The sequence below is a fragment of the Rhopilema esculentum genome, chromosome 6 (genome assembly GCF_057945365.1).
Source record: "Rhopilema esculentum isolate cy_ngs chromosome 6, ASM5794536v1, whole genome shotgun sequence".
NCBI classification, from domain to species: domain Eukaryota; kingdom Metazoa; phylum Cnidaria; class Scyphozoa; order Rhizostomeae; family Rhizostomatidae; genus Rhopilema; species Rhopilema esculentum.
This window is the reverse complement of record NC_142820.1, coordinates 6,179,810-6,192,699: the sequence shown is the minus strand read 5'-3', so window position 1 is coordinate 6,192,699 and position 12,890 is coordinate 6,179,810. Positions and strand designations below refer to the sequence as shown.

Below are 12,890 nucleotides of genomic sequence, written 5' to 3'. Positions count from 1 at the left end.
ACTGAATTCGAGATAAGTACGAATGGCATAAAATGAATTTGGATTTTAGGTCTCCCCAAATGAAAAGAGTGACACAAAGTCTCATTACACCAAATATCCCGTGTATTTAGTTAGATAATATTTGATAGCATTGAGATGTTAATGGTAAAAAAACCCTATAAGAGCACCCAAAGGGGTGGTTTGAACAAGTTTCAGTTAATTAATTTTCTGATTGATACAGTTTTGTCCTCAGTCCTGCCTGCGTGTCATCAGAATCTTTGAGTAGGCGATTGCATTCCAACTGCAAACATTTCAAACTAAAAATAAGTGTCCATGATTTTTCAAAGGCCGTCTTCGAATTGTCAAAATATTTTCTGTACAGAAGAGTCCTACTTTCAGCTTAGAAAAAAGGGTGTGGTCAAAACTTTTGATGAGTTCTTAATGAACCCCATTTAGATAATTTATTGAAAGGGCCCCTCTCTTGAACTTTGCCAAATGGTCTTAAAAAATCGTAGTGGCATGGTCACGTCACGCTTTCTTTTTCCGACAAAATCTTTCCTCACTTTTTAATTTCGAGTTCTACCACAGAAAAGAGATTGCAATCCCTATTCTGTGGTTCTACATGATGAAGAAGCCAATGGGAGTCTGGTAAAGACAGCAAATTTCCCTATCGATTTACATGAGGTACTTAAAAAGAGATTTTGGATCTGTTCGGTTTCGACATAAATTTCGATGTCGAAAACAGAGAGCTGAAAATGGCACCATCTGATAGTCTTGTTCGTACTTTCATAAAGCCTTTGGCATGGCTTCCGGTCATTATAATCAATGCAATTATCGTTTGGTCATATTTTGCATACATGGTTGTTTTTGGATTTGGTAAGACTACTTATGCGTTATTATGTTTTAAGGCACCGTGCGCTAGGCCCCCAACAACCAAACCTTCAAGAAAAGGCCAGTTGCAGTTAAAAAAATGCGAATATGAAATATTTTTCAAAATAAGGCAACTTAATATTTAATTTTCCAGCAAAACATAAGTAATTCTACAACCTCAAATTAGTCATCGTCAAACTGTTTTCCAATTCACCGTGCTGTTTAGTGTTGACACGCACGCATAACAACGTCTACCTAAATGTGTTACGTCGCCCTATTTCGTTTTCCGCATTTGATACTACTGACCCTTAATTGTGTGTTGAAGCTGTACGTGTTTAATCGTTCACTGGAAAAAATTATGTTTGATCTTTTCAAAAATTGGTAATTTTTCAACATTTGCAGCATCTTCCTGGTTACACCTGCCTCTTCTTGTTCATCTTTTCGTTCATAATTTATTCATAATTGTTTGTTATTCCAAAATGTTATTGATTATGCCTTTCGAATGAATTGTTTTGAATGAGGCCTTCAAATCTGCACTGCTACTCAAAGTCCATCAAGAATGTCCATCATTTTTTCTGAATTTACTTATTTTTAATAGCAAAAAAGGAGCTAAGTATCTATGTGATAGATTTTTCAGCCAAGTATATAGAACTGGAATAAGTATGTTTAATTTTATTTCTTCAACCTACCTATTCAGTAGAGTGTGAAAAATTTTGTTATCCCTCATGTCTCATTCTATAGCATTTTGTTCCCTTATCCAGTGTCAGACTTCAAAGTTTGGGTATGCACGGGGAACGCGTTTCCAGGGCAATAATTTTTTGTTCTAATCCTGTCCGCCCATTTTTGCAAATTTAGATTAATCCGGGCAGTTGGAACAAGGAGACCTGCTATTTTGCAACATGATTTGTTCGCGTGCAAGCGTAGGCGGCAGAAAATAATTTAGGGGCAAATAGTCACCAGAATTATGTTCTGTAACTTCTTAGTATTTGCTTCTATATTTATAAAGCTGTTTTGCAATGTCTAACATTAATTCTTCATCTTACCATTAATTTCCAGTTTGTAATATAATGTATTTGTCTCACCTGTAGGCACAGTAAAAGATACTACTGAAAGAGGTATGTTTTAACTTTTCTTTAGAGAAATGGTTCCTTTTAGTTCAATTTGATTAATATATTTCATGCTAACATTTTAACTGCATTCTAAGTGTAGGATAACAGGCGAAAACAATTTACCTGTAAAACCAGTCATAGATGAAGTATTCTGAGGTTTTGGCAAGTCTAATTGAATTTGAATGGAACCCTTGCTGGAAACAACTGGAAAGAAACCTGAAAAATATTTTATCTTTTTGGAAACTCTCAGCTTGAATGAGATATATCCTTGTTTTCATGGAAAGTTTAAAATAAACTGTGATTATTGCTGGAATTAGTTTAAAGTGCTCAGCAACTTTGACATATTCTTTTTTGTCAGAAACATTAAAAAAGGTAGAGATTTCCTCAAAGATACAGTTTTGAGTAAAAATTTGTTCTCAGTTGTTTGTTTTCATTTTTTTCAGTGATATACTTGACCTTATATAACCCAATTTTTATCATATTCATGGTGTCATACTGGCGAACAATAATGAGCAATCCTGGAAGGGTCCCTTCTCAGGTAATGTAATTTCTCATTTATGATATTTCAAGGAAATATTTTTCTCACAATGAACTTTCTCAGAACATTTTCCTGAAAGTTCATAAAATTTTGCCTATAATTTTCTCGCTTGTATTCCTGCCCTGCTCTCTAATAATCGCCCTTTGTTCTATACTCTGAAAAAGTAATCCCACCTTCAATAACCCCCCATGTGTGTTTAAAGAGGCACTAACACACACATTTTGTAATCATTAAATGATTTCCCAAATAATTAGAGATCAGTCTATTTAGAGGTTATGTACTTTGGGTGAACAAATTTTTGTGTCAAACAAGAGGGGGGCAGAAATGTGGGGGTATGATTTTGGTGGAAACTATGGTGCTAGAAATTGTGCAAGTGTGCAAAAGTGTCATAACACAGGAACAAGATTTGCTTGTTTATACTAATGGCAAACATTGAAGACTTTTCTTTCACTTCCATTTCCACTCCAATGATCCATTGCGCTCTTCATCTTGATGAGAACTGCCAAATGACTTCAAACCCATTGTTTCTGCACAGCACACCACAAAAGAAGCAGAATATAAAAAATCCTTATCCCAATTTTCAAAGTATCAAAGCTTCCCTTTCACATCTAGTACAGATAAACAAAATATATTTTTGGGCACTATGACCCCTCCGACCTGTAGCTCATAAAGTATCATTGAAACCTTTGGTGCAAAAATCTGCATCAGTATCTCTTTAATGAAAGAGAAAATAAATGCATTACAAATATGCTTAGAGTTTTGGTTGAGAGGTTAAATCAATAAACCCACAGCAGGTATACAAGAGACAATATGGTATACTCTTTCATTTACATGGTACAAGTAAGAATTAGACCAACACTTTGCTAGAACATTCAAATACTTTTAGAAGGGACGGTTTATTTATCATAAAATTTTTTATGTTGATAACAATCGTACATAGCAGTGAAGGTTATGCTGTCAGGTTGAGTAAGACCATAACAAAGTATCAATGTACTATTTGTGAAAAAGTTTTTTACTTAATGAAATATGTGGTCAACCACCCAAGGTGGGTTCTCGCAAAGCCCCCCTAGCCCAAGGTGCCTAGCTTTCCTCAATCATTCCATTGAGCCGGTTCTCGCAAGGCATCCCAGGGCGCAAATAGTCAAGAAGGAACTAACACCAAGAGTTAACCTAAACTCCCTTCCCCCACAGAAAAACCCCCAAGTGCAAACTGCCCCCTGCAGACACGTGGCTTTCACAATAAGAGGCTCCCGCCCGTAAGAAGCTGTGGCATGCTCCCCCAGAGAAGTTATAGAAACCAGGCCCTCTCATCATCATCATAGTCTTGGCCATGCCAGCGTGTGTTGGACTGTTATTGATGATGTTTCCCACTCAGTCTTGTGCCAGATTCCTTGTTTCGAAGATAACTTTCTACAGATTCTAACAATGTTTTTCATGGACAATTGTAACCTCTGCCATCACAAAATTCTTTCTCAAAAAAATTTGTAAAAGAAATCACTTGCACTCCTACAGAATTCCGCGGAAAAATCACCCGCTGTCCTATGTGATTTTTACTCGCACACCTGTCACAAGTACTAGAGGGCAGAAAGCCTTATCCTTTCCCCCGTTTTCTGCTCCCTGTTCACCAACAAATCTCCAAACTAATTCTTCTCGTAAAATTTTTATGGAATGTCAAGAAAATTGCTAAATTAGAGCTTGGTGCTCTGAAACAAACAATTCAGCCAGTCTGCAAAAAGTATCATAATACAGGAAACTTTTAGACTTTTTAGAGGGAATTTAGGTAAATTAGTTCTATCTACAATCCTTGCCCAAAATAACTGGAATGCCTTCCCATTGCAGCATGCAAATAAACAAAGCAAGTCTAAAACTACCTTACCAAAATATCACTGTCACTTTAAAAACTTCAACCCCCTCCCCCCATACAATGTTGATTTATTTTCTCAATACCTTCATACAGCTTTTTGTGAAGAAATTTTTACCTTCAGGATCAAAACAGCCCAATTGAACAACATTGTAATGGGGGGTAGGGGGGATTTTTCAAAAAAAAGCTTGAGCTTTGCGCAGGTATTCCAACAATTTTGGCAAGGATTGTAGCTTCATATCTGCCATAAAAATTTCACTTACAACATGACAGGTATAGGTGCAAAAATAAAGTAAAAGAATTTCCTGTAAATAATACGTTGTTGGTGATTTCAAATTTATATTTTGAGCATTTTTAAAATTTTGGAGTGCTGGCGATGAAAGGCCACAGTGAACATGTTGCAGTCACAGTGAATTCTCGAGTCACCGAAAAGAGCAGGGTGTCAGCCATAGTTTTCTGAAGCTTGTAGAGTTTATTTGAAGTGCACATAAATGGAATTTAACATCATGTTTTCATATTTCAGTTTTATTTGTCAGCGCCTGACAAAGAAAGATATGATTCAGCTGTAAGTAGTTGTTGATGTTATTGTAAAGTTCCCTGTTCACTTTCCATATAGATTAAACAAAAATCACTTGACTATTTTGTATTTTTAATTGAAAAATTTAATTTTCCAATAAATGCCTGTTTTCCTGAAGTTTGCTAATAGGAGAACAATGTGCTCGTTTAGAGGACTGCCCAAATCTTGTCTAGTTTTGAGATTTATATGTTTGTTACCTTATACGTTGTTTGAGCATTTTAACATCCCCTTTATTTGATTCACCCCTTTATCTGATTCTACCTAGGCAAAATCAGTAAGCAAACTGTATGTATGATTGTGTGACAATTTATTCCCCTTCTACTATCGAAAAAACAGACTAGCTTTTGAAGACTTACCCCACAAATTGCAGCTAAGCTTAAATGTAGATGGTGTCTTTTAACATTAACTGTTAACATGTCCAGAGGTAATTTTATGCAGGAACTTTTTTGCAAGAAAGCATCATTTTGTTTTTTTTTGATAATTTTCTTTGCATAGGTGTTGTTTATTGTGTTTTAATTTCAACAGAACAATGCTGAACGATTGCGTTACAATAAGGACAATAGCGCACATCTTTAGAAAGTGTGCACGCTGTTGATTTGATTTAAAGTATTGACAGTCACAAGTTGTTTTTCGAAATGCAAGTAGTATTAACGTTGATTAAATTTCAAAGAGCCTTAATCAGGTTATCTGTATAAGATGTTCTTTAATACTACTAAATTAGATGCTCTATAATTCTACAATATAGGTACTTTTCTTTTTGTTAAAACTTTCAAAGGTTGAAACTTTTCTTCATAAAAATAAGTTGAAACTTTCCTTCACACATCAAGTATCTAGTACAGTGTTTATAAATTTCAAAATTGTTTGTAGGAAAACCCACAGGCTGTTGTTAATGAGCTTGGCAAGAACCTACCAATACAAACAAGATCAATCTCTGGAGGTAGTGATTTGATTTTACCAGCAGACAAAATTTATGTGTTATAATGTACAAAAAAATATGTGATGTTGTCATCTAAAGCTTGACACGAACGTAATTTTTTTTGCCAGATTTCGTTTTAGCAAAGCATGCTTAGATTTGTTTTTCTGACTAACTGTAATTTGTCGGAACCCTTTTTTCCTGCTTATAGGAGCACGATTTTGTGAAATTTGTCAGCTGATAAAACCTGATAGATGTCATCACTGTTCAGTTTGCAACAGGTAAGGTTAAATTGATTTTGACATTGAAATTTTTCATTTTTTGTAATACTATTAAGAATGTTCTGAAGTTTTAATAAATAAAGTTTTAGATTAGTTTCCATCTTTAAATTTTGCTGTCTTTATATGAGTCAAACATATATCTGCTCCATTTCAAAAATTATAGTCTTTTTTATACTCTTCTGGTTTATTTGAAATAACAGCCAACCTTTTACTTTCCTTCATATCACAGACTACTTTCTTTTTTAGCTGTGTCTTAAAGATGGACCACCATTGTCCATGGGTGAACAATTGTGTTGGATTTGCAAACTACAAGTTTTTCTTCCTGTTTTTATTTCATGGCATTATCTATACATGCTTTGTGTCATTAACAACATTGAAGTATTTCCTGAAGTTTTGGCAGGTACTTATTTCCTTTGCTTTTTCATCTCTTTTCCTCTGTAATAAAAGACAAATAGATATTCTTGTCTATTGATGATTGTGAAATCAAATTTTTTCAAATTATCTCCAGCTTTTAATTTTACAACATCATTTCCAGCTTTTTCCCAAGGCCTTCAGAAAACTACATCACATCTGAAATATTATTAATGAGCCCAGCTGTGACCACCTGGGAACCACCAGGTGTAGTTAAAACTGCACTTTTCAATTTTGTTCGAGGTTTAGGCAAGTTAATGAAGCATTGTTTTTGGGCTTCCTCAAACAGACACTAAGATAACGCATCTTTATGAATTATAACACATTCGATAAAGATACAAAAAGGGATCCACAACTGCTTTTTCAGATAAAGTTAGCACAACTAAATTGGTACTGGTCTTTTCTGCTCACAAAACTTGGAGTAACTTCTTAGGAGTGGTGATTTTCAATGAGAGAGGAAAAACATACACTAATAAAGAATTGAATAGAAGAAAGCCCCTTTGAAGCTTTGATTAACCCAACAATAATTATAAGATTTTGAATGTTATCTGATCCAGGTACATTAAGTTATACCAGTGAATAATCTTCTTTTATAGGCTGCGGTTCCTAAAGCAGATAGCAGTTTGCATGTTTTATTCTTGTTCTTCATTGGGGCAATGTTTTTTGTCAGTTTGTGGTCATTGTTTGGGTATCATATCTATCTTGCATTGCATAACAGATCAACACTAGGTAAGCTGTTCAAATCTTATTTTGCTACCAGACTACTAGTATTTATATGAAAAGCGATTTACCAAGCATTTCAAAGCTTCTTTTCATTTTCACCAAGGTGCACCTATAGGAACACTGGATGATGGTGTTCCTATATTGACATTTGATTTTGTTGTTGCAAGGGCTGTCGTTTTTATGTATTTGCTCCATGCAAAAAACACAGAGCCTGCAAGCGAAAATGTAGTGTGACCGTTGCGTCTTGATGAATTTGCTGACTAAATTACAGCAAAGAATGCAATGAAATGCAGCAACAACAAAACAATATCTTTAATCAGCCACTGCAGCAGGTTCCTTTTGAAAGTTATTGCAGGCTGTCTGAAAGTAAAGCTGTATGAAAAACATGTGCTTTATAGACTAGAGGAAGGCATTTGATACAGTTGATCATGAAAAACTGTGGAGAGCACAACTGCTTGAGATTGGCTTTCCAACGCACATTATCCATCTCATAAAAGAGCTTTATGGCAACCAGAAAGTAGCGGTAAATACCACTTATGGCTTGACAAATCTCTTCAACATTGGTCAAGGAGTTCACCAAGGTTGTATAATATCACCTCATCTTTTTAATGTCTACTCTGAAAAAATAATGTGAGATGCTTTAGACGGGTTTGGAGGACCTGTAAAAATGAGAGCAAAAATTGTCACTAACCTCCAGTACGCTGATGACATTGTCCTTATTGCTGGATCCATGCAAGAACTAGAAGACTTCGTCACAAGTGTCAAACTAGCTAGTGAACGGGAAAGACTGATGCTAAACATGCAAAAGATGAAAGTTAAGGAGATGGCTGGTGATCCAGAGAACATTGAAATGAGAGACCTCACCACTGTGAACGGTGAAGTAATTGAAACAGTTGATAATTTGACAGCAAGGTTTGCAATGACAGCAAGGAGATCAGAACAAGAAATGCAGTCACCAGCCTTGGCAATATTTGGACTGCAATATCGATATCACACTTCAAACAAAAACACAAATTCTTCATACCCATAGTTTTCCCTGTAGCAACCTATGGCTGTGAATGCTGGGTTCTAAAGAAATCTGACAAAAATTGGTTAAGTTCATTTGAGATTTGATGCTACAGACGAGTTGAAGAGCGAGAAAAAGAAATGAATGGGTTCTGCAGAAATTGGCACAGCTTCCCTCCTTAACAGCGTCAACAAAAGAGAACTGTCCTTTATTGGCCATGTCGCAAGAAGTGAAGGTTTGGGAAAAGGGGATCCTGTCTGGCATGGTAAGCGGCAAACAAAGAAGAGGAAGACCATAGCATAAGCTCGAAAACGATATGCAGGAGGTTTTCTGATAAAGGCTCACTTTTGCATAAATTTTGGAGCTTTCTTGAATCTGGTCCATGCTTATACTCTAAATTGCTTAGTTATCAATTCTTTTGAAGCAAGTTTATTTTGGTTTTTGAAGTGATATCAATATTTGTAGCCTATCTCATAGATAATTTGAAAATGTTTTATTTCTTGTCACATTCAGGTGGACATTGCACTTGTATCATGTTGTATCTTAATTTCTACTCCCTGCATTTTCAGAGTCATTTAGACCCCCAGTGTTTAGCAGTGGGCCAGACAAAGATGGCTTCAATCTGGGGAAAATGAACAATATTCGGCAAGTTTTTGGAACAAAGAAATCATTGTGGCTTCTCCCAATATATACAACGTATGTGCTTTAGTAATAATATTTGATATGTTATCAGATACCATTTATGCTAAACAAATGTCTTTTGCACAAGCAGTATGAAAGATAACACTCTTTTGGGGTTTTCATTTAGTTACAATTTGACAAGATGTAAATGTACAGTTTTTGTTACAAACCTATAAAGTTAAACATATCAGACTTTAGTTGGAGAGTATTTGCAGGTGTGTAGTGGCTCAAAGTAAAGAAAGTTGAAAAATCATTTGAAATTTTAATTTTGTTTCCATTTTAAACATATTAATAGATAATAGCAATGCACATATTTGATACAAAATAACAAGTTATGCAAATTTAGATTTGGCACTGTTGAAAAAATCATTTTTGACAGCTAAAATTTTTGAGGAAAACAAAATAGAAGATGTCTAATGCAAATAAAAGAGAATTAATAGACCAACATTTTTAATAGAGACCTGTTTTATTTTCTGAGCTTAGTCGAATAAGAAGACGTCCCCATTCCTAGTTGTCATTAGTATGACACAATTCACAGACACTAAAGACTGTCATTGGTGTTCCTGTTCTTGTTGTGATAGTTATTGCAGCGGTTTTTGTAATTTTTCCCGAATTTGCAGTTTAGCATTGCCATTTTATTTCCAGACTGAGCAACAAAATTGAAAGTGAAGGTTCTTTCAGGGGTGGCTGGGGGAAGAAAGAAAGTGTTGGTATTGGCCTGCAAAAGAAGGCCAAAACCCCATTTAGGCTGGAGAATTGTACAACAGGGGTGTAGCAAAATATGTTTTGATTTTTCAAGGGATCATAGTGACTTTTTTGATTAGGCCAAAGGCTTTCGAGCAGCATTTGGCTATACAATATCTTGCAAAGTTATTTGAGGGCATTGGCCCCACCAGATATGCATGTGGATGGTGGCTCAGGAAAAAATAAATGTCTGTTACAGCAGTATTCTGCCTCATAGTGGAGCTAAGAAGAATTAAAATCCCATTGGATGGCTGGATGCAAATCCACAAGGTTAATTTTCAAAAAGTGTCTTTCTTCAAGCAAAGGCTCTGTCTATCATCTCCTGAGCTAATAGCATCCATCAAGGTACTAGAAACGAAAAACTAATTGTTTGTTCACTCATTCTTGTCTCTTTTCTACAATGAAGATTTGAGTCAGAGAGACCTCAACAGACAATGGGATTTCAGGGCAGTGGCATTAGTTAGCATTAGTTTTAGAGAAGTAAGGCCTTAGACTAGAGTTGTTGTAGACTAAAACCTTTCTAAGAAACCTGAGCTTCTACTGTTTTTCATCAAGTTGCAATGCATTTTACTCAAAGTCCATGTTGGAAGAGGCTTCTCAGAATATGTCAATAGTCCTAAAGAACCAAAAAATAACACAGAGTTCAGTTTTATAGATTCAATAGGATTTTCTGTTGACAGATGTGTCAATGATAACTCTCCAGTAGTTAGTTTGGTCCACTACTTTGATTTGCATTTTTCCTTGAGAAAAAAACCACTTACCATGGAAATTTTTGTCTTAACCTTTAGCTAAGGGACAACTAATTTCAATCAAAACCTGTTAATTTTTTCTTTTTTGGGCTTCCAAGTTACAGGCTAAGGCAATTTTGTGTTTTGTGGCCAAAACTTACTGAAGGTTGCTAATTTGCATCAAAAACTTATACATGAACAGTTCTTGACTAAAGGAAAAGAAACCACTTCCTCCTTTTGCTAATGAAGGCTCATTATTATAAATCTGGCAAGCAAAGACCTAAGAAAGAATGAAGATGCTTTGTTAATGTTGCAAAGCAATGGCTTCTATAATTCATTTACTGTTATTCATATTGTTGCTCGTCAAGACTGAGCTATACAGTAGAGCAGGAGTATGGGTTTCACAATGTGAGTTGCAGGCAGTTGACATTGAATGTTATATTTGTTTGTTTCTTGAATTTTACTTTATAAATTTTTTTTATTTGTTTCAGTACAAAGTTTTCATTCATAAGGATTCTTCATAGCTTACCAGTTTGTTAGAGTAGAAACAAGGATGGTTTTTGGCCTGCCAGTTCTACATAAATATACTTGTGTTTCGTACAATATAATGTGACAATATAAGACAACTGGCTACATTCAAAACATTGTTATTTTAAATTCGCTTATTTTCCTCATACAATTTCAAGTTATTTTACTGTTCTACATATTCTTTCAAGACATTAACCCCATATTGCTATTCTATAAGAAAGTTTCTGCTATTATTGAATTAGTTCATAGATTTCACAAATAGGTAAGAATATCATTCTCCCGTATTCAGTTTTGGCACATTATTTTAGGGTCTTCTTGATATGCAAAATGATTTCAATAAAGAAAAATATTTGGGCTAAAGTTGGGCTACCTGTTTTGTATTTTAGACCTGGAAACGGATATGAATTTTCCTCTCGTCAGCAATCCCTCAATGCTGTCTAGGAATTGGTAATAAGATATGTATACTTCATTTTATGAGTAAGAAGTTGTGTGAAATTATAGCTTTTAGGTTCATAAGAGAAAATTAATTAATATTGTTGATTCGAAAATCATGCCGGGAGAGTTTGACTGTGCTAAATATGCAGATGAATAGCCACTTGACCTTGTTGTTTAAATGAGACTCATTCTTACATGTTAGGCTTGGCAATGGTTACAATTATCCTACTGGTGCTACTCGGTCTCCAGAAACAGAGGGACTCCTTAATGGACAAGTGTCTTTTGAACGCAATTTGCATGTTTGTTCTGAGCAGGATGGACTTATTTCCCATGAAAGTAGAAGCCCAGTGTTAGCACATGACACAAGAAGGATCGAAGAAGATGATATTGGTAAAGAGGCACAGTATGATGAGACTGAAAGTGACAGTGAGGTTAATGTTATAAGCCGCAAACCACAAACAGATCATGTGGAATTAAACATCTGCACTGAAGATGTGAGGCCTTTACATTCACTCTGATTAATCAACCATGCAGGCAGCAGTCTATTTGTAGAAATTAGATCTGTACATTTGTAGAAGATGCAAATGGGGAATTGGCAACCATCTTTCTTAGTTGTTAAATAGATTGTAGATCAAATAATGTTTTCATTTGTTTATATTTTGGCATCACGCATTGGCAGAAAGTAGAAACTTTTTGTAGCTTTTTCTTTTGCTGTATTCCCGCCAAACCAAACATGAACCATGTACCTAATAAACATTTGAACCAAATAACTGTGATTAGATTTAACTTTCTGGTGTCATATAGATTTCATCTAACCAGTTTAACTAGCTCAACCAACTGGTCAAAGACATTTGAATCATTAAAAGTAATATTAAAAAATGACTTTAAATCATAAACAATCGTGAATAATGCTTTGATTTAGAACAGAAAGTTTATTTTTTGCAGCTAGTAAGTATGTCTTGGCACCTCAAGTAATATGGCATTGGAAATGTGATCAAAATTGTGAATGTTTAGATTCAAACAGGCTAATGAAAAGACATAAGCCAACTTTCGTAAATAATTGTCATGCTGGTTGTTGCCAGTGGATAGCTGAGGAATGGAATCACTTGCCCCTTGCCATCAAGGAGAAAATAGAGATGTATATGTGGTCCATTGTCTGCCTAAAGAATCCACACCTGCTGATGTTAATTTTGAAAGGACTAGGCTCGTCTGAGGTATTGCTATTTAATCTGTATTAGAAATTATTATTAGTGTTCAGTACCTACAACCTTCATTTCTCTTCTACCTTCTGTTGTACAAATGACCAGGTTATTTTAAATATCAAAGAAATAGCTTCAGATATTAAGTACCATTGTGTATGACATTGCCTTTTTCATTTTTTATTGTTGTAGTCGGAACCATAAATTAAATGTGATTAATGTTTAATCTTTTTGTCATTATATTACAATACCTAGTATACCAATACATCTACTGTTTGCTCCTCACTACTAGGCCCAGATAAATGTT

The 12,890-nt window shown here is 35.0% G+C and overlaps 1 protein-coding gene across 2 annotated transcripts; it reads left to right on the top strand.

The window, feature by feature from the left end:
* The first annotated feature begins 512 nt into the window (after window positions 1-512).
* On the top strand, window positions 513-12,840 carry LOC135686854 (palmitoyltransferase ZDHHC15B). 2 transcript variants are annotated; one of them, XM_065203217.2, is made up of 11 exons: window positions 513-855; window positions 1,938-1,964; window positions 2,402-2,496; window positions 4,881-4,922; window positions 5,802-5,871; window positions 6,059-6,128; window positions 6,375-6,528; window positions 7,136-7,268; window positions 8,838-8,964; window positions 11,336-11,396; window positions 11,587-11,727. In XM_065203217.2, the coding sequence occupies exons 1-10, from the start codon at window positions 735-737 to the stop codon at window positions 11,388-11,390; spliced, it is 894 nt and encodes a 297-aa protein (XP_065059289.2). In that variant the 5' UTR covers window positions 513-734; the 3' UTR covers window positions 11,391-11,396; window positions 11,587-11,727. The 2 variants fall into 2 exon arrangements, with proteins under 2 accessions (XP_065059289.2, XP_065059288.2); XM_065203216.2 differs by lacking the exon at window positions 11,336-11,396 and having other exon boundaries at window positions 520-855; window positions 11,587-12,840.
* The last annotated feature ends 50 nt before the right edge of the window (window positions 12,841-12,890 follow it).

Bases quoted from the DNA above. Each gene is read 5' to 3' on its own strand.
- LOC135686854 (XM_065203216.2), top strand. From the start codon at position 735: ATGGCACCATCTGATAGTCTTGTTCGTACTTTCATAAAGCCTTTGGCA. The intron at 4,923-5,801 runs GTAAGTAGTTGT...AATTGTTTGTAG, and splicing joins AAGAAAGATATGATTCAGCT to GAAAACCCACAGGCTGTTGT. The intron at 5,872-6,058 runs GTAGTGATTTGA...TCCTGCTTATAG, and splicing joins AACAAGATCAATCTCTGGAG to GAGCACGATTTTGTGAAATT.